Below are 22,502 nucleotides of genomic sequence, written 5' to 3' on the forward strand. Positions count from 1 at the left end.
CCAAATGGTATCTTAGGCGCTTTTTGGTTTGTTACCGATGAAAACCTTACCAATTTTTGACGTGCCTATAAGATTTAACTTTCATTGAGTTCTCTCTCAAATCTTAGCGTGTCCGTGAAAATTTGGCAACGCTAATGAACAATCAACTACCAACACTGGGCGAAGCACGGTCGAGAAAAAAGCTCGCCCTCATTTTGGCGTCGCTGCCAACAGAGCAAGCAGTGAGGTGGCAGCAGCCTATAGGTTGCATACAGTCCAAAGCTATTGGGTTAGCAAACTTTAAACGAAAATATTTTATAAATTGTGCGTCTAATTTACTATCCGTTTTCACCTTAAACTACTTACAATTAAATCTACAAAACAACATCTCACTTGAATGTGTTTTGTTCCAAAAAAAAATCTTGATAACATATGGGCTCTGTATGTCATATACACAATTTTGATATACTTTAGCATAGCTACCATCCAAACATCTTTATTCTCCATATATGCCTATGAATTGATAAGGCTACAAACCAAATAACGTTTCCTCACTCACATTTTGGCAATGCCCATGTTTTGATAGCACCAAAATTTGGTAGGGCTTATGCGTGTAACAAACCAAACAGCTCTTTAGACTTCTGATTTTGAACATGAACTTGTTGAGGTGTTTGCATACCAGAGATATTGAACCAGATAATTTTGCCCCAAATTGATCACCTGTCCTTTGAGAAACCACATTACCCGTTGACGAGGTAGAGGTATGCATCACTATCTATGGGTGTTTCGCGTATTCAAAACTCGACATTCGAATTGTATAACTTTGAGTATGAATATATGTAGACGTGCCAGTATATGTAGTGTATACGAAAGAAAGGAGAATGCAATGATCGAAAACATGTAAACTTTATTCATTCTTGTCGAAATCATAAAGTACAGTTTCTTTCAATATACATTTTTACTCCACAACACACACGCTATCTGATTATACAATATGATCCGACGATTGCTTCGTCTTGGTTCCCGTGGCCTCGTGAGGCTCCCCGGTTAATACGCCCGTCCTCGGGCTACCTCCGATTGAGCTGCGCTGATGATCGTCGTATTGAGATCGTCTCCGAATCTACAAGGCTGTAGTCACACGCAACAAAGACCAAGCAAAGTAAGTGTTAGCAATAAAATGCGGTAAAGTACAGGACAACAATCTAGCATAAGCTTTTTGAACTGTTTATGTATTCCGGACCATCATCGGCCACGTATGCCTCAGAATTGTATTTGTGTGAAGAGGTAAGCTAGGAGCGCGGCACGATGCGTAGCTTCTACCAGAGGCGGCAACATGGCCACCACCAGGAGCTCCGACGCAGTGCTTGACTCACTAACTCACTCTTCGGGGCCTCGAACTTGTCCTCATCGGTCGTCTTCGAAGGCAACATGCCACGAAGGCGAAAGCCACACAGGCGAGGGTTATCACAGTTGGGCCACGAAGGCTCCTGCCGCAATGGTGCATTTATTCTCTGCCACACAGGCACTATGCCACATAGGCGGAGAGCAATCACTAGAGTATCAAGCCACAAAGGCAACAGGTAGCAAGAGGGCTCAATACAGCAGAGAGCCACATCTCTGAAGGTAGCATCATTAGCCTCTTTTTTGATAGGTAATCAAAGCCAACTCTCCCTCCCTACACCGAACCATCTCTATCCAGCCACACACCAGCAAGCCATCATCGTATTTGTTTCAGATCACAAATAGCAAAAGGGAGAATAATAACAGTAGGGTGATGGAATCAATAACAAATCCCACACACCTAGCCACACAAGAACATCGCCATCCGACAACAACACCTCAAAGTGTAATAATCAGAACTACTTGGATCAAATCAGGCCAACAAATAGGATAGCATCCGCACAGACTAGCAGTCACAAGGTAGAAACTCCAACCAACACCGAGTAGCAGATGGCATGGGGGCAAGCACTATCACTAGCCACCTCCACATCAACCAGGAACAGAAGCAAGACCTAACTGCTTGAGATCAACTGACAACAGAAGGGGGTCTCATTCACAAGCACCCACCAGGAGGCAATAGTAACAGGTAATGGCAAGACTTATGGGATAATTGAAGCCCGAAATTGCTACAACGTATGGCCGGAGCCTGGGCTACGATGACGTGTGGCCGAAAGTGCGAAGCTTCAACGGCGCACGGTCGGAGTCCAGTGCTTCAACGGCGCATGGCACAAAGAGTAAAGGGTCGACAGACGACAGGGCTCAAACAGCATGACGGCATGCTCGAGCGGTGCGTGGCCGGCACAGAGCATAAGGGAGAGTCACGGCTAGGCCTCAGTTTAAGCATCACCTGCCAGCGAGCACAAGGCGGCGCGATGGCACACACAGACAGAAAGACAGCACCGCGACCGAGCTAGCAACAACACCACGGCTCAATGGTCGGCACCGGCACAAACCCCCACGGCGCAATGGCCGAGCTATCACAGAGCAAAGGGGGGGGGGGAAAGCACAACGGCGCAACCGGAGCACCGGCTACGACGGCACAGCCGTGCATGAGCACAAAGAGGGGAAGTAGGAACAATCAAGATGGGGCTCACCTCGCGATACGGCAGTGGTGGAGAAGCTTCGGCCAGAGCTCGTCATCGGGGTGACAGAGTGGTGGTCGGCGACTCAGAGGCCATGGTGCGGGCGGCGGCGAGTCACGGTCGTGGTAGGGCTTCACCGAGGTCTCCCCAAAAAAAAACCCTCTCTCCACCGAGAGCCCCTCCCTGCTTTTATAGAGGCGGCTTGAGCTCCCGAGAAGAGATAAAGCCCAGAGGCGGTTAGGATTTGGGGGAAGAGGAGTTTCAATCGGGTTTGATTGGGAATGAAGTGATTTCCCCCAAATTAGTTAGAGATAGGAAGGGATAAGCACAGAGACCGGCCGCAAGGGGATGGCGGCATGGGAAGAGAGCAGAGATGGCTCAGATAGGGCTCGAAGACGGGTGCAGTGCCTCTGTTGGCGGCGCGCTCAAGAGGGCCAGCACGGGAGCGGTACGGGGAGAGGAAGGAGAAGCACAGGGGCGTCCACCTGGGGGGCTACTCGGATGAAGCGGCTAAGGAGAGGGGGAACGGGTTGAGGCTGGGCCAACGCGGACGAGCGCACGCGTGGCATCACTGCTCTGAAGCGCGACGCCAGAGGGGGCGGCGGCGCATGCGAGGGAGGGAAGAAGAACAGTGGCTCGGGTGCCCTAGAGCGATACGGCGCACGGGGAAAAAAAGAGGCGGCACTACTGGGCTAGGTCGGGCCAGTGCGGTGGGGAAAATGAGCTGGGTCGACCGAGGCAAAAGGCCGACTGACTCTCTTCTTTTTTTTCTCTTTTTTTTCTTTCCCCCCTCTTTTTTTTCCTTCTGTATATGTGTATACATATGTCGGGGGATTACGCATATACACAGCAAAATACCATCGTACAAATGCCCCCACCAAGTTGAGCTCTTGCGAGGAAACAGAACGAGGGCTCGACTTGGTGCTCATAAACTTGAAGGCAGAAAAAAAGCCGCCGAGTATCACCAGCCAGCGATGATCATATCTGAATTGTGGCGGACAGACGCACCACTCCTCAAAGGAAACAAATCAACTCTACTGCGGCATTGGGAGGCGCCAGCCAGTATCGTTGAAAAGGGTTTTGACTCCACTGTGACTTTGGGAGGTGCCAACCAGTGTTGTCATAGAAGACAAAAGGCTCCACTGCGACCTTGGGAGGTGCCAGCTAGTGAAGGACCTCTTGAAAGATTTTATCAACTCTATTGCGACCATGTAACGGCCACGGTGCCAGCCAATAGGGTTGATGGATGTCACAGTTCCATGTGAACCGCACTGGCATGCTTCACTGCTCCCGAAAATCCTCAGTTGCGGCGAAACTCAGCGCCACTCCCAAGAGGATCCTTGATTCCACTGCGACCTTGGGAGATGGCAGCCAGTGAGGGTGAGGAATGATTAAAGGGCTCTACTGCGACCTTGGAAGGTGCCAGCCAGTGAAATTTAAGACTTCATAGATCCGTAAACACAAAGATAGTGTACTTCTCTGCTTCATCAAGCTACAATAGTTGTGAAAACATGGTTATCTGATAATAAAGGGGAAATGCATACTAATAATCCTGTTTGATGCATTTGATGTTTTGAAATATGGGTTTTTCTTGTGTCATCGAGCTATGAGGTGACCCCAAGATACAGTCACAAGAGACTCTTTCCGAAGACGTCAAAGAGTCACGGCAGTTGCTTTTAATTAGCATTTGAGTGTATGTGTGAAGAACACATGTCTGAAAGGACTTCTGAAAACGGTGGTGGTTCCCTAAAACTACCTCCTCGGCTAGAGCACGCTGACAATCCTGTACTCCCTGGAAGCTATATTAGTATGTGGCACGGATCAAAGATTGTTGCCTCCATGTTCTGCGAGGGTGGTGAATGATGGTCGCTCTCTGGCATTTGCAGTCATTGTGACACCTATTGATGGTGACTTTATTTGCACTTTGTTGGCTCTTCTCCCTTAACACTTGGGAGGGCTTTGACTTGATGACACCTTCGATTGGGTGTTTTTGAACATTGCTTGACCTTCTTTGGGTCTTTGAATTTGCTTGAACTTGCGATTGCGAATGCATTTGAGATTCCACCATCCACGCTCTAGGGTACTAAACCTCGCGGGCAACTTTTGGTGTAACAAGGCCCTTGTTTTGATCACGTCGGGGTGGCAAGAAGCTGCACACATATCCATGACCTGTGTCGGGAAGGTAGCCCTTTCTTGCTCTTTTCCTATAGTCATCCCCAGGTGAACTTATGCTGGGGTGGAAGAGTACAGGATTAACAACAGCTGATCGCTTTAGAGGCAGAATGAATCAGCCTTGACGCCCAAGCGTAGATAGAGGAACATGTGTCTTTTGTGCAGTGTGTGTTTATTATCACATCTTAAAACTGCCATGACACTTTATACATCTCGGGAGGTGAGTCCTACAGGTAGCCATACCCTGAAATCGCAACTCGACGACAGGTAGAAAGACAACGATTATTGTTGGGTGGATCGACACCCTTTATTCTGCAAAACTTGTACCGAGCTTCTGAGTTCTCCCTTTTCAATATTAATCCAAGGGGAATGGAGGACAACTTTAAGCGAAATATTTTTTGAGAAAGTGACCATTAATAGGGGGCATTGGACGAACACCCTCCTGGTTGATGAGTTGGTAGGCACCTTCGTCGTAGACTTGTTCTACAACGTAAGGCCCTTCCCATTTTGGCTCAAATTTGTTTTTGCTTTTGCTGGTGAGTATAATCGGGTGCCTCAAAATGAGTACTAGCTCGCCCTTCCTAAATACGCGAGGTTTGATAAGCTTGTCATACGCTCGGATCATGTTTTGTCGATAGAACTATAAATTTTGGAGAGCGTTGAGGCGTTCTTCTTCAAGGGCGTCCAGTTCTTGGAGCCGAAGGTGAACTCTTTTGTCTTGTGTGATTTCATTGTGTATGGCAATTCGGAGCGCGGGAAGCTCCAGCTCCAGTGGTAAAACAGCCTCCGTGCTGAAGACAAGTGAGTAGGGCGTTGATTGTGTGGGGTACGGACGGTGACCTGATAAGCCCATAATGCTTCGAAGAGACGGTCATACCAATCCCTCTTGTGTTTTGTGACTATCTTTTTCAGAATGCCCACGAGGGTCTTATTAAAAGCTTCAGCCAAGCCGTTGGCCTGAGGGTAATACCCTGTGGAATAGTTCCATTGAATCTTGTATTTTTCAGCGAACTTGTAAATCTTACTTGACTTGAAAGACAGTCCATTGTCGGAGGTGATGCGATGAGGAACTCCAAAATGGTATATGATGTTACGCTCGAGGAAGTTGATGACGTTGTCGGATTTCACCACCCTCAAAGGAACTGCTTCCGCCCACCTGGAGAAGTAATCAGTAGCAGCGAGAATGAATTGCTGCCCTTTAGAAGAAGGTGGCTCTATTTTGCCAATTATATCAATACCCCAGGCGTCGAAGGGCCGAGAGGGTATAGCCGGGTGTCACAGAACTAGGGGACGATGCTTGAAGTCCCCGTGTATCTAGCAATCATAGCAAGACCGTGCCACTTGAATGCAATCGGTCATCATACCGGACCAATAGCCTCCTGAAAGCTTTAGGCTATGGTACATCTTTGGCCCGCTCTGATGTCCGCCGCAAACACCTGCGTGTACCTCTTTCAGGGTTTTATCTGCCTCGCTTCGGGACAGGCATCGAAGAAGCATCTCATGCCCATAAGAGCATCGATACAAGACTCCCGCTTTGTATATGTATGAGGGGAGTCACCTTTTCAATTGACATCTTGCGATGGGGTCACTTGGCAGACCGCCGTACTTAAAATAATCTAAGAAAGGCTTGCACCAATCTTGTTTATCAACTTCGGTAGTCACCACGGTGTTCACTTCGTGGTCTTCGGGGATGAGCTCGAGCACGACCGGTAGAAGCCATCTCTCTTCAACCTTCACTTCCGCTTGCCCATCGGGTAATACGAGGGCTGCGGCTAGCTTTGCAAAAGCATCCGCTGAAGCGTTCTTGCTTCGAGGGACGTGTCTGATTTGTATGAGTTCAAATTTCTCTATGAGTTTGTGAGTGGCTTCCCAATACGGGACCAACTCAGGTTTGCGCACTTCATAGACTCCATTAACCTGTCTCACAATGAGCTGAGAATCTCCATACGCGTGGAGAATGCGTATCTCCATGGATAGTGCGAGAAGAAGCCCGAAGATGAGGGCATCGTACTCGGCTTCATTATTGTAACATCCCTCCTTAAGCAAGGAAAAGGAATGGTATAAAGTTTCTCCTTTGATGCTCTTGAACACTATCCCCGCACCGGCTCTCCTACGAGTAGTCCCATTGGGGTCGGACTCCATGCGTGAAGCGCCGTCGAAGTAGAGTTCCCATGGAGCTTCTGCGTCAACTGTGAATACTTCTTCGTCGGGGAGTTCCGTGACTAAGGGCGAATCATCCAAAACGGGATGCGCCGCTAGAAAGTCAGCTAAAGCTTGCCCTTTGACGGCTTTCTGCAGAACGTACGAGATGTCGTACTCCATCATTAGCAATGCCCACTTTCCAACCCTACCTACAAGGGCAGGTTGACTTAGAACGTACTTTACAGGGTATGCTCTCGCAATAAGCTAGACCTCATGTGCTAGCAAGTAGTGTCGTAGCTTCTTGAGTGCAAAGATTAGTGCTAAGCAAAGTTTTTCAATGGGGGAGTAATTACATTCAGCTCCCACCATGGTTCTGCTGAGATAGTAGCATGCGACTTCCTTTCCTTCGTCGTTAATCTGCCCAAAAAGGGCACCGACGGAAGAATGTTGTGTTGCAATGTATAAAATGAGAGGCCGCCCTGTGATAGGGGCCATCAGCACGGGTGGATGAAGCAAATATTGCTTGATGCTGTCGAAGGTGTTTTGGCATTGCTCGTCCCAAATGAACGGCGCACCTTTCTTCATGAGTTTGGAGGAGGGCTGAATTCGCCCGGACAGATTAGAGATAAAGCGTTTGATGTACGCTAGTTTTCCTTGCATGGACTTAAGTCCTTTTAAATTTTCCAGCGGAGGTATCTTGAGGATCACCGTTATCTTCTTAAGCTCGATTTCAATGCCTCGGTAGCGGACGATGAAGCCTAGGAAAACGCCGTTTTGCATGACGAAGGCACATTTGAGCAGGTTCATCTTGAGTTGATACTTGCTCAGTCTCTAAAAAACAACTCGTAAGTCCTCTTGATGACGCTCTCGCTCTCGTTCTCGGGTCTTGACCACCAAGTCGTCGATGTAGCATTTTACGGACTGGTGGATGAGGTCATCAAAGATGACCGTCATGGTGCGCTGGTATGTAGCACTTGCATTTTTCAAACCAAAGGGCATTATTGTATAGTAAAAATTACCCTTCGGGGTCCTGAATGCTGTGTCGATGGCGTCGTGTGGATCCATCTTGATTTGGTTATAGCCGGAGAGCCCATCCATGAAAGAGAGGGCTCCAAAACTTGTAGTAGCGTCAATCACTAATTCGGTGATCGGAATAGAAAAGTCGTCTTTCGGGCAAGTGCAATTCAGGTCATGAAAGTCTACACAGACCCGGACTTGCTCGTTCTTCTTCATTACCGGCACAATATTAGCGAGCCATCGAGGATATTGCACCTCTTTGATGAACCCCGCTTTAATCAACTTATCAACCTCAGCAATGATGTCATCTTGTAATTCCAGCGGAAACACCACGGATGATGTTTAATGGGATGAAATTGCGGGTCTATTGCTAATTTATGAGTAGCAACACATGGGTCAAGACCCAGCATTTCTTTATACGACCATGCGAAACAATCTCGATATTTCATTAAAAATTGCTTATAATCTTCGTGCTCTTCAAGTGAGAGCGTAGTACTTACAAAAGTGGGGCGTGGATCATTCTCACTCCTGAGATTAATCTCTACAAGCTCATCTACAGTTTGCTGCCTACCGTCCTCCAACTGGTAAGGAGCTGGGGAAGCATTGAGGACTTCTCCATGATGAACTGGCATCACTTCGTGTATCTTGGCCAAGAGGTATTGCTCATCTCTCAAGCCGTGTCGCGCGTTAACAGCAGCGCAGAACAATCAGGATTGATGAGGGACTTCATATATCTCGACCAAGTCCTCTCCGTCGGATGGAATATCATCATCATCCTCGTGCCCCCAGTTTTCACCTGCACAAATAGCGTTACATATAACAAATTTAGAATCATCTTCATACTCTTCATCGCTCTCATACGAGGGGAAGGGACGGTGGCCGAGTCCGTACCTCGTACGAGGGAGACGACCCCTTTTTGCGAGTCATTCTGACTGGCTCCACCATTCTTCACACACGTTGGACGGAGATGGTAGTCGATGATTCCTTCGTAGCTTTATTCCGAACCTCTCGAGTAAGGGGACCATGCTTGGTTCAACCCTCAAAGTCCCGATGATCTCCTCCTTATTTGCTTTAGTATCTGAAAGATTCAGCACAAGGTTACAACACTGAGTATGTGGAACCTTATAGAAAAGGGTTGGGCTTGTGTATTCCTAAGGATTAGGAACAACCCAGACTTCTAATGGAGTAGCAACTGAAATGTAAAGTGATGGAAGCGGAAGAAGAGGGGAGCTCGAGGCCACCTTCTCTATTTTGGTGACTATTCTCCTCACTCTCCCTTCTTTATGCTCGAGGGGTGTAGATGCGGCTGCTTTATTAGACGTCTGGAGTGTTCGCGTAGCAACTGGAGGGGCATCTGTTGAGCCCTCATGCGATGTCACAAGAGGTTTTTCTGCATTAGCATTATACTCAAAAAGTATCAGGGAAGGCGTATTTCCTTCAACTTTAGTGGAAGACACCTCTATCAAGGGTCTAACTTCTGACCTTGTCAGGGCAGTAGTCGTCAATGACGCTGACGAAGAAGCCTCCAAATTCCCCGTGATTAAGGGTGTCGTGAAGGTGGGCAACGCAGAGTTCCAACTCCAGAACGGGCCCGAACTGTCTTCTTTGATTGCCCCTAGTCCTTGTTGTCGTCGAGACACGGGAGCGTACGACCGAGGCCTTCCTTGGTCCCTAGTGCCGTGGGCGCGAGGGAAAGGACCTCGTTGCCTTGAGCATGGTGTGATTAGGAACTCCATCTCGGAACTGGAGGACGTTGGGTTGGGTGTGATCATGACATCCACTGCTAGGGTGGAGCGACCCAAACGTTCTTCTTCACCGACGCTGGGGAAGAATTACTTGGCATCTGCATGATGCATTTCTTGCACCGTGTACGGGAACAAGTTACCGATGATTCGATGTTGCTCCCCTTTATTATCAATGAACTTGAAGCACTGGTGCAACGTAGAGGGAACAACCTGGTATTTGTGTATCCAAGGTCTACCCAATAGCGCCCAGTATGACGTCACAAACTCGATGACGAAGAACTTCACCTTAAAGCTGAATGTGGACATTTGCAATCTCACGGTGATGGAGCCTAACGCCTTGCTCCCGTTGCTGTCATAGCCACATATGACCACACTAGTTGGTTTGAGATCATCCATCGTATACCCGTCTCGTGTCAAACTACGAATAGGCAGAAGATTGACTGCCGAGCCAGGGTTTATGAGCACACGATGAAGATGTACACTCCCAATATTTCCTTCAATGTATATTGGTCGATTATGATTATTGGTCTCAACCATCTTGTCTTCTTCAGAGAATGAGATCTCATTGGTTTTAGCAAGAGTGCTGAGGAGCCGGTGTTTGGCCATAGCCGTCTCGTATATGTGAGGAGTCTGCAGAGCCTTGATTAAGGCCTCTCGCAAGTCTGGCATTAGCATCAATGCATCATAGACGCTCAATAGCGCTGGAATGCGCTTCAAATGAGCAATGACGTTGTATTCCACGTCGTCTTCTTTAGCCCGCACCTTTAACGATGAAGGCTTGGATTCTTGAATGGGTAGTTTCAAACGTTGCAACCCATCAGTCTTATTGTCAGCTCGGGGCTGTTGAGGCTTCACTAGCTCGGGAAGTTCTCTCCCATTTCTCAAATTCATATTTACTTCTTCAATTTCTCCCTCTTCGGCAGACGTGGCTTCCGCCTCTAGGGCTTCACGTTCTTCGGGAGTAATAGCGACTCCTGAATTTGAGTCTTCATCTTCTTCACTTGTGGCGATGACATTACATAGCACCACCTCGGAGGGCGGAGTAGTGTCGAGAGAGTGTTCATCACTTGCTGTTGTTGGCTGCCCCCAGGTCTTAGGAAAGAACTGACCTTGTGTAAGCAGCATAGTGATTCTTCACGGGAAAGTTTCATCTCCCTCCGACTTGGGAACGAATTGGGGAGGCATTCGTCGTTGATTTGGATCATGTCGTGAAATTCACATCGGTGCCGGAGGAGGACTGATTTGATAGCTTGGTTGTGGAACTCTTGGAAGGCACCTTTGTGACACTTGCTGCCACCGTTGCCCCCTCACGCGCTGAGTAACGGGCATGAGTCAAAGTCTCTCGAACTGATCTTCTACTTGGGCAAATGGCACCCAATATTCTTCTTCTTCGTTTATGTGAATAGATGATGAGCCTTCATGTCTCACCGTTACCACATTAGTGGTATGGTAATCTGAATTTATAGCTTTGGGATTGAGAGCCAACCTCTTCTCATCGACTGCTCTTTGCAACCACTCTTTAAAAGCGATGCAATCTTCAATGACATGTCCTACGTACCAATGGTACGGACAGTACAAGGGGTTATTGGTCATAGCGACCTGATCAGGTCTTGCTGGAGTAGGCAGGGTCACGAGCCTTTGTTCATTCATTTGTTCGAAGAGACTTTTAATGAGGTCCTGGACATTAGGACGCACAACTGGTCTTGGCAGCTCATTCTTTGGGCCGAAGACTGTAACGATGCTCGTGGCATTTGACTCAACGGGTGCCTTCTCCTTGTTGCCATTTCCGGCCGGCTTACTTGAAGACCCGAATCGTCTAGTGTTGTCGGTGGAGCCTGCGTTCTTGTACATCTCCATAATGTGTGGTACTTTCTCGAACTCCAGCTTGGTAGCCGCAACGGCATCGCCAAGTGAGCTAAAGGTCTTGGGGTCGTGTCGTGATACGCCGACCAACTAGTGTTGTAGCATGATATGGATGCACATTTGCACGTCGTCTTCGGGATGCATCTCTCTTGCGAGACGAACATAATTGTTTCTGAAGTGGACGATGTAATCTTCGATCCTCTCATCCCGCCTTTGCTTGATTTGAGACAACTCTAGATCGAGATGTCTTTCCTCATAGTGATGAAATGTGACTTAAATAGCTCTTTCATAAAGACCCAACTGGGCACCGAACCCGCAGGTAAACGACCATACTAGTGGAAGGCAGCTCCTGTCAAGGAAGCTAAGAACTGGTGTAGTAGTAATGATGGGTTATTTGTTGTGTCTCCACACACCGACTCGAAGTAGACGAGATGCTCGGTGGCGTCATCGGTTCCATTAAACAAACGGAACTTCGGCGGATGCCAACCTACGGGGAATGCGACTCGATCATGCCACGCTTCATATGGCTTGTCGAGCTCACTCTCTAATGGTCTCGGGACCTGCTCGGCCGCCAGTTGACGCATTCTTCTATCCACCACGTCTTCTGCGATGCTGTGATAGTCTCTTAGTGTTATGGTCGGCGCAACATGTGTGACTGGGTTTGCCGGTGCGGCCATGATGTGTGGAGGAGTGGCACCCATTTGATGGCTGGGCGCTCCCCTTGCCCCCATCGGAGGAGGATTGCGTAATTGGGATGAGGCCTCAATATCGGCAAACTGCGGGTCAACTTGAGGAACCCGTAGTACACTAGGTGGTGGTGCGCCTCCTGACGTGAAGTGCAACATCATGGCGCAAAGCTGGTCCAGTCTTGTGGATAGCTCGCTTACTTGCCTTCCATGGGCACTATTATGCTCATCTTAAGCGCCCGGATATGATGGATGTACTTGCTAGGGTTGACTGCTTGTACCCACTAGGGGCACGATAGATGGAGCTGTACCCACGCCTGCGGGTAGTTCTTCATGAATGCTTTCATTCTCGTTGGCCATGTTCACATGCGCAACGTTTAGGCCTTCTGGATCTCCTTTGTCTCCGGACAAAGCCGAAGGTGCTAGCAGGGAGTAATGTGGTGACTGAGAGCGCGCCTCAAGCGAGTCCGATGTATGAGCCCCGGGACTGTATTTTCCCTCATCCTTGGATGTGATGGGGCTACTTTCCATTTGTCGTAGAGCGCTCATCTTTAAACGTTTGTCGGGGCCGGAGCGTGTGGCCACCATGTGTAATTGATCTTTATCTTGTGGTAAATGCGAAGAAATACTTCTGTATGTGTCAAGGTGGTCATACGAAGAAGACCCCCCTTCAAATGATTTGTATTTCCCGGACACAGGAAAGCAAGGGGCTACTATGGCCTCCTTCTGTAGTCTTGCAGCAGCTTGTTAGGACCTGCCAAAGCAAGCCTTTGGGTTTGGCAAAATTTCCTCGTCGGAGGAGTATGCTAACTCGTGTGTGACGGGAAGGGGTTCCCAATCGGAGTCTGATTCCTCAGGGTTCAAGACCCCGATGGTGCCGCACATCACGACGTCTCCGTCATTGGACTTCTTTGAGCTTTCAGACGTCGTATCATAATTTATCGAAGCATCTGAGCCTAGCTCTACAGGCTGTTGTGGTGCTTCAGTAGTGGTCGGTGATGTCATTTTCTCGGGGACAATTGCAGACTTATCTTTCGTTGCTGACTCTTTACTTTCTTTAGTAACGATTATGAGAGAGGGTTGAGGTGGCTCGACCCTTTGCTGTTGTGTGGCAGGCCTGTTGAAACAGGGGAGGTGCCAGTATCTTGAGCTTGACGCGGCTTTGGAGCCAGGCGTTCTAAGAGGAAATTGTACCTCGGATTTTGCTCGAGATTCGGTGTTACCCGAACACTAACTCTTCCATCTTCTGGGTGGACTTGACCATCCGCCCGGACACGGACTTGTACGTGACGTAGCACGAGGTCTTGCAATTCGCAGAACCAGGCCTGCTGGTTTCTCTTTCTTTGTTCGCGCCTCCGTTGATTCTCATTGAGAGTATACAGGGCGGGGTATCTCATAGGTGAAGCAGGACGATGTGCCGATCATGTAGGAGCCTCGCGCCTCGGGGCCTCATGATTGGAGGAAGCCGTCTCGTAGAGGGTCCTCCGGTCGCGCCCAGAGGGCCTTCTTGGATATGCAAGATCATGACGATGCGGCTCTTGATCCCAACAAGTGGGTGGCCTCATTTGGTGTGGCCAATATGATGTATGTGGAGGACCTCTTTGTCGAGGAGCCTCGTTGTGATGATCTTGCTATTTGTGATGATCTTGCTATTCGTGATGATTTGCAGGACGGGGATTGCCCCCAGTTTGTGGAATTTCTCGTGCAGCATTACTGCGAAGCTGTCTTTCGAGACCGTTCATTTGGTCTCTAAGTTGCTGCAATTGTCTTTGTAATTCATCAGGACGAGGCGCCGGCACTTAGCTTGGAAGCACGGCACACTGATTTTTGTCCTTAGGCGAAGAAGGGTCGGACGTCACACCGATGTGAAAACAAGGCACCTAGTGTTGGCAGCCAGCAAGACTAGGGTTGTAGAGCCTGCACCTCCTTCTGAGGCGTTGAGATAGAAACTCTTCAACTATAGCTTCCTGTGCGGGGAGCGTAGCTCGTGATGCATGGTAAGTCCATGCGTGAGGAATGGCTTCACTTGGAGCTGCTTCCTCTTCTGTAGTATTGGTCGTTGAGGTGAGGCGAGAGGCAATCAGTTGCTGGAGCCTCGCGACCTTGATGATCTTTCGCTGGTAGTTCCGGCATGTGTGTGACCTTCCGGCTTGACGGGCGAGGGAAGTTCTTTGACACAAGTTCTTGCAAACTGCGTCTAAAGCTATGACCAACTCAGCTTCTGATTTCTTAGCGACGGTAGATCCCTCCAACATGGCGTTAGCCTCAGCAATAATGCTATGGCATTCATTTTTTATTTTTGCGAAAGCTCAGACTTTTTAATCATCTAAGCTTTAGTGAGCTCTTGTGTCATCTTTGAATAAATTTCGCCTTCGTACTCGAAGACGACCACGGGCGGGAGTGTTCCGAAATGCAGGGTTGTGAGAGTTGAGTCGCGGGCAGGGACGAGTCCACTTGCAACAGCAGCGCCTCTTGGTTAGTATTTTCCTAACGACCTCTTTGCAAGTAGCACTTGTAGACTCGAGAGACTATCGTGAAGACTAGCGCAGTGCAACAAAGATGGGAGGAGAACCATGTCCCACCGGGCGTGCCATTTTGTTTCGCGGATTCGAAACTTGACGTTCAAATTGTATAACTTTGAGTATGAATATATGCGGGCGTGCCAGTATACGTAGTGTATACGAAAGAAAGGAGAATGCAATGATCGAAAACATGTAAACTTTATTCATTCTTGTCGAAATCATAAAGTACAGTTTCTTTCAATATACATTTTTACTCCACAACGCACATGCTATCTGACTATACAATATGATCCGACGATTGCTTCGTCTTGGTTCCTGTGGCCTCATGAGGCTCCCCGGGTAATTATGCCCGTCCTCGGGCTACCTCCGATTGAGCTGCGCTGGCGGTCGTCGTGTTGAGATCGTCTCCGAGTCTGCAAGGCTGTAGTCAAACGCAACAAAGACCAAGCAAAGTAAGCGTTAGCAATAAAATACGGTAAAGTACGGGACAACAGTCTAGCATAAGCTTTTTGGACTGTTTATGTATCCTGGGTCATCATTAGCCTCGTAGACCTCAGAATTTTGTTTGTGTGAAGAGGTAAGCTAGGAGCGCGGCACGACACGTAGCTTCTACCAGAGGCGGCAGCATGGCCACCACCAGGAGCTCCGACGTCGTGCTTAACTCACTAACTCCCTCTTCGGGGCCTCGGACCTGTCCTCATCGGCCGTCTTCGAAGGCAACATGCCACGAAGGCAAAAGCCACACAGGCGTAACCACAAAGGTGAGGGTTATCACAGTTGGACCATGATGGCTCCTGCCACAATGGCGCATTTATTCTCTACCACACCGGCACTATGCCACATAGGCGGAGAGCAATCACTAGAGTATCAAGCCACAAAGGCAACAGGTAGCAAGAGGGCTCGGTACAGCAGAGAGCCACATCTCTGAAGGTAGCATCATTAGCCCTTTTTTCGATAGGTAATCAAAGCCAACTCTCCCTTCCTACACCGAACCATCTCTGTCCAGCCACACACCAGCAAGCCATCATCGTATTTGTTTCAGATCACAAATAGCAAAAGGGAGAATAATAACAGTAGGGTGATGGAGTCAATAACAAATCCCACACACCTAGCCGCACAAGAACAGCGCCATCCGACAACAGCACCTCAAAGTGTAATAATCAGAACTACTTAGACCAAATCAGGCCAACAAATAGGATAGCATCCGCACAAACTAGCAGTCACAAGGTAGAAACTCCAACCAACACCGAGTAGCAGATGGCATGGGGTCAAGCACTATCACTAGCCACCTCCACATCAACCAGGAACAGAAGCAAGACCTAACTGCTTGAGATCAACTGACAACAGAAGGGGGTCTCATTCACAAGCACCCACCAGGAGGCAATAGTAACAGGTAATGGCAAGACTTATGGGATAATTGAAGCCCAGAATTACTACAACGTATGGCTAGAGCCCGGGCTACGATGACGTGTGGCCGGAAGCGCGAAGCTTCAACGGCGCACGATCGGAGTCCAGTGCTTCAACGGCGCATGGCACAAAGAGTAAAGGGTGGCTGACACAGAGGATAAGGGAGAGTCACGGCTGGGCCTTAGTTTTAGCATCACCAGCCAGCGAGCACAAGGCGGCGCGATGGCATGCATAGACAGAAAGACGGCACCGCGGCCGAGCTAGCAACAGCACCACGGCTCGATGGCCGGCACCGGCACAAACCCCCACGGCGCGATGGCTGGGCTATCACAGAGTAGAAGGGTGGAATGCACAACGGCGCGGCCAGTGCACCGCCTACGATGGCACGACCGTGCATGAGCACAAAGAGGGGAAGTAGGAACAATCATGCTGGGGCTGACCTCCCGATACGACGGTGGTGGAGAAGCTTCGGCCAGAGCTCGTCATCGGGGTGACGGAGTGGTGGTTGGCGACCGAGACACTGGTATGGTCCGGCAGCGGCGACTCAGAGGTGATGGTGCGGGCAGCGTCGAGTCACGGTCGTGGTAGGGCTTCACCGAGGCCTCCCCAAAAAAACTCCTCTATCCACCAAGAGCCCCTCCATGCCTTTATAGAGGCTGCCCTAGCTCCCGGGAAGAGATAAAGCCCAAAGGCGGTTAGGATTTGGGGGAAGAGGAGTTCCGATCAGGTTCGATTGGGGATGAAGCGATTTCCCCCAAATTAGTTAGAGATAGGAAGGGATAAGCATAGAGATCGGCCGCAAGGGGATGGTGGCATGGGAAGAGAGCAAAGATGGCTCAGATAGGGCTCGGAGACGGTGCGGCTTGGTGCGGCGCCTCTGTTGGCGGCGCGCTCAAGAGGGCCAGCACGGGAGCGGTACGAGGAGAGGAAGGAGAAGCACAGGGGCGTCCGCCTGGGGGGCTACTCGGACGAAGCGCCTGGGGGGCTACTCGGACGAAGCGGCTAAGGAGAGGGGGAACGGGTTGAGGCTGGGCCGGCGCGGTTGGGCGCACGCGTGGCGACGTTGCTCGGGAGCGCGATGCCAGAGGGGGCGGCGACGCATGCGAGGGAGGGAAGAAGAACAGTGCCCTGGGTGCCCTAGGGCGATGCGGCGCACGGGAAAAAAAGAGGCGGCACTGCTGGGCCAGGCCGGGCCTGTGCGGTGGGGAAAAGGAGCCGGGCCGACCGAGGCAAAAGGCCGGCCGGCTCTCTTCTTTTTTTCTCTTTTTTTTTTCTTTTCCCCCTCTTTTTTCCTTCTATATATGTGTATACATATATCGGGGGATTACGTATATATGCAGTAAAATATTGTCGTACAACGGGTCGGAATAGGATTTGGCCGTCATGGTTCTGGTGGACCTATGGTAAAGATCCAACTCATTTCAGATGGATAAGCTCGAGTCGCCTAACTGAAGAAGGGCACAGGATTAGCAATCTTCATATTGATCAAATTAAGAACGAGGCAATCCTTGAATCATTAGATTCCTCTGTATACTACACATAAACTAACTTGGACCATAGTCTGCTAGTTTCCGGTGCTGTTTTAGTCGCGCCGGTGTTAATCACGGTGCTGGTTTAGTCCCTCCGGTGTTAAGTACGCACAAACAAAGCAACATCACTGAGCTGGACCCCACCTACCCCCTATGATAGAGATGGGCATCATAGGCGATGGTGTACATACAAATTAAGCCTCCACTTCCAGTAGATATGGGCAAACTAGCGCTGTTTTCTTTCCATTTGGCTGCATGCATGCGCAAGAGGCAAGACAAAACTTTCGATCGCTCGGCTTCATGCGGTGCTTTGAGATCGCTGATGTGGCCCGGGTTACGGGGCGTGCTGCATGATGAGGGCTGTGCAGCACGCTTTATAGATTTTTTTGAGAAATCGCGCACCTCTTCACTGCTTTCTTCTTCCCGCACCTGCAATCCAAAAAAATTCTCCCCCCCACCCCCACCCGGCCACCAAACTTCAGACCGCTGTAATAAATCGGCGCACTTTCGCTACTGCTACCAATAGATCCGGAACTAGTGAACTTCTCCGACCTGTGAATAAAACCGTCCTCAGATTATATCCAGTAGCAGATACTTTAAAAATTTATTTTTTATAATATTATTACAACATCTCTTAACACTATTGCAGCATTTTCTATTTTTATCATTTCTAACAACTACCTTATTTCCTACCTTTTATTATTTTCCATCATTCCTTAAACCCACTATCATCATCTAGCTACAGTGATACAAACTCACTTTTACTTATGTAAATTTACCGAACAGGATCTCATGCTCGTATCCCTATACCGGTTGATACGGACGCTGTTGGAGAGCTTTCCTCTCACTTCCGATCGGCAAGAGAGAACGTGGCAATCGATACAGTGATACAAGTCGTTTTACCGCTCCCGTTGGAGCTGGCCTCATTTGACCGCGTTTACAGTGGGGCCACCTGCCTGTACTCAAATCCACCTGCCTGTGCGGCCACCGAATCTTCACGCGTCCACTGAGGGGCAGGATAAGCCCCTGAGCTCAGGTGCAACTGACCACATTTATATGAAGGAGTGGCCATTCCATCAATCATATCAAGCAAATAAAAATGATAAAACATATAGGAAAATAGAAGAAAGAAGGATAGGAAACAGCATTATGGTCACCAGTCAACACAAATTCTGGACAGTTCAAGTATTCTTTAACCTACTACAGGTCAATTAAGTACTTGTAGTTGGACCTATCAACAAGTTAAAAGATTGTACAATTGGTAAAATACAGAGCTGTAGTATGTTCATACTTCAACATGCCTGTAGAGTTCAGGAGGTGGTAAGTTGATAGCATCAACCAATTTCTTCTTTCCACAGTTCTGGACAAGAACATCAATTGCCTTGCAGATTTCCCGAATTGCCACCTGATTTCTACACTATGTCAGAATCACAAAAGAAGGAAAAGGAACATACTAGCCCAGGACAAAAGTTGTGCTTTAGGAGGACAGAGCTAACATTTGAGAACTAAATAAAAAGATATGATGGTGAGACTAAAGCAAAAAGGTGAGAAATAAACAATTAGCAGAGAACAGCTCCCAGTAACAGCATAACGGGCGCTCAACTAGAGAGCCCGAGCATTCAGCGCCGACCGGATGTCACACCTGCTCGGTTGCTCAAACACCCAATACTCCGTCAAATCCGAGCACCCAGAAACAACATTCAACAACAGATCAACACGCATAGTAGAAACGCTGACAGATCCTCACCAGCAATTCTACAAACACTTGCCGGGCAAATGAGGTCAGGTGAAAGAAGGCTCCACTTAAACGTTCGATGCGCAGCCATGAGCGCAGTGGAAGAGTGGAACCCGTCGAACACGACATCGCCACACGCAGCCAGGTCCGCCACGAAGTCGTCCGCAGCGCCGCCCGCCACGCCTTCTTCCGTAGACGACGAGGAAGTGGTACAAGTCCGGGGCCGTCGCCACCACCCGCGCCATCGAGGACCCAGACCCGCCGCCTGCCCCATTCGGCCAATCGCCGCTGCCAAAGCGGCGCAGGGGCCACCGCTCCCCGTGCTACGCCTTGAGTTCGATTGGCGAAGGTGAACGCACCCCTCCCTTGCTCCGGACTGTATGGATCCAGCCGCTGGCGACGAGGTACGCGGCCCGCGCGGCGCCCGCGGCCATGACGCCACCGATGCGGGAGCGGGTGGTCGCGGGATCCAGGTTCTCTCATAGGGAGGAGCTCACGTCCGCTTGAGAGAGGGGCGCGATCACGTGTGGCGGATCAGGGGCGGGGCGACTGGCAAGCGCCTCCCCGAGCGGACTGCTAGGGTTCGTGGCTGCCGCCTCCGATCCATGGCTGCTTCGGCGGCCATGGGATATGCACCTGGGTGCTGGGTGGACGGGAGGGGTACACAGGAACAGCTGGCGGCGGGTCATTGGAGGACGGCGGATGGGAATAAATAGATAAGAGAACCTTTACAGCGCCTTCTCCGATGAAAGAGATAAATCATAGAAACAGAGAGAAATATTAGTTTTTTAGTACAAGAGAAATTATCTGTTAATACTCTAATAGATGCACGAAATTACTACATACCATTATTTTTTTCCAATGATACCCTTAAACGGTAAATACTAGTCCTAAATACTAAGTATATTAGTAGTTGAATGAAAAAAATGGAGGACTCACATTCATTTGAGGGCATCATAAAGGATCTCTATAATTATTGTATCTAAACAGCTGTTGTTTTTCAAAAGGCCACACGGAAACGTCCCTCTCCTTCTGATGTCGGTCGAGATGAAAATGCGAGTGTAGCTGGCATTGGTAAAGAGGCGCAGGGATACGAGATGGAGATTGAACATAACAACTCCCATAATGGTAGTCCACGCAAGAAACAATGTTTGAAGCCATCAGGTACTATTCCTATACTGCTCTCGCGTTATAAATCCGTACGCAGAGATTATTACCTATTTAACATTCCAGTATCATTCAGTACCACATGGCTCTGACTGTTTGCTTTCCTTTCCTCTCTAGATGGTGTGGAGAAATTAGAAGTTGTTTTGCTAGAAGTCACCTCAGCAAAATCTACCATAGAGCGCATCATCCAAGTCTTCAAGAACGGTGTTGGGGATGACTTCACTGAACTCCTCCGCCTCTCCGAATCGAAGAAGCCAAGCAAGTGCGAGGGCCGTAGCAAAATTGTTGTACCTGGATTCAATGATCCCTATATGCGCATGGCAATGGGCTACCTGCGGCAGGATTTTAGGAAAATCAAGAAGCTGATTGGCGCACCTGTGCTAGACAAGTGTGCTCTGATAACCAAAATAGCACAGAGCCTAGAGAGCTGGAGAATGTTGTTACATGGTCATACTATCCCAGTGACAGTCTCCGATTTTATGGGTGAGTTAGAGTCTTTGAAGGAAAACCTCTGGTGACACAGAGCGTGTTGTTCCCATCATTGTTTCTACTCTGCGAAGTGATGAAGAACAGTAGAACACATTCAAGGCCATCTAACCATTGGAAAGAACTCTCACAGCTCTGCAATACTCGGCCTTGATTCTCTCAAGAGTACTCGCAACCGTTTTTTTCAAAAAAAAATAACCAAATGTATTTCACATGTATGACATGATCAGTTTTATTATACATACAGTGACATTATTAGTGATATACAGTTCTATATATCGAACACCACATATATGGCAGGATCAATTTTATCATACATACGGTGACATTATTAGTGATATACAGTTCTATATATCGAACAAAAATAATTTTATTAAAATAAATACCAGAGTTTATAAGACAGCAGCGGAAGAACACAAGAGGACTCCTAAGTATCTTCTGGGCACACCACAGGCAATCGACTGGGGGTAATGCGACCCGGAATGCTCCGTCTTCATATAGCCTTTAACTTCCTTGATCTTGATGAGGTCTTCTCTAACTGAGCAATATTTATTATTGAAAATAGCAAATGTAAGTATATATTGTACTCCGTAAGTGTAGAAAAGTATGACATGGGGCTTAAGTCAAGAAATGGTTAGACACCGGTTTACTGCACTAAGCAACCTTGACCTATAACTCCCAGAATCAGGTATCCTATTTACTAAGTGTGAAGACACAACTTAAATAAGAAGAACAACTCATTGGATTCCATCCGACTATCAAACTCACCAGATATTCCATATCCGGCTACCATAACTCACCAGGTAATCCCATTACCTGGCTATCCGACCATACATAACAGAACCCTAAACCCAACTAATCAAGAAGAAGTCCAAGCCGCTCTTGACCGTGAGCACGGCTGATCGATCGGTTTTATACTCTGCAGAGTTTGCCCATCTTTCCCCACGGGTCGTGATTTCATCACCCGCATTACCAGGTGACAGTCTCCATGTTGCCGTGCCGACGAAGCACTTACACACTTCCGAGGTGTGCGCCAGGAGATCACCACAAGGCCTTTAATAAGCTCCTGCCATCCTGCAAGCACCCACTGAGGTTTCACCGCTAACAGACGATTACATCGCTGCAGAAGCCCCCTCTTGTGCCACTCAACCGTCCAATGGTGCTCGCAGAACCGGAGGGGTGGCTAATTAATTGACCAGGCCGTACCCATATATGCCCGTGGATGCTTGCGGTTTAATTTGGTTACATGCTCCAAAAATCGGTCCTTAGGATCCCACACAGGAACAACCACAAACCTGCAGCACCACCTCAACCAATTATCCAGTTAGGATCCCTATACCATGTTACTACAAGATTACCATACCCAATTGTTGTTGCATAAACATTAGTCAAGTTTAACATTTACCCCAACCATGACAGCAACTAGCGTATCTACCCTTCCATATCCCATGACTCATCAACGGCGACAAG

General features: G+C 48.7%; 1 protein-coding gene across 1 annotated transcript; it reads right to left on the reverse strand.

Moving 5' to 3' along the window:
• Positions 1 to 18,159: 18,159 nt before the first annotated feature.
• Positions 18,160 to 20,055, reverse strand: LOC133905040 (uncharacterized). Its single transcript, XM_062346736.1, has 2 exons — positions 19,392 to 20,055; positions 18,160 to 19,049 (listed from the first exon to the last, which is right to left on the reverse strand). The coding sequence occupies exons 1-2, from the start codon at positions 19,860 to 19,862 to the stop codon at positions 18,930 to 18,932; spliced, it is 591 nt and encodes a 196-aa protein (XP_062202720.1). The 5' UTR covers positions 19,863 to 20,055; the 3' UTR covers positions 18,160 to 18,929.
• Between the last annotated feature and the right edge of the window lie 2,447 nt (positions 20,056 to 22,502).

Source organism: Phragmites australis, chromosome 22 (assembly GCF_958298935.1).
Source record: "Phragmites australis chromosome 22, lpPhrAust1.1, whole genome shotgun sequence".
Lineage (NCBI taxonomy): Eukaryota > Viridiplantae > Streptophyta > Magnoliopsida > Poales > Poaceae > Phragmites > Phragmites australis.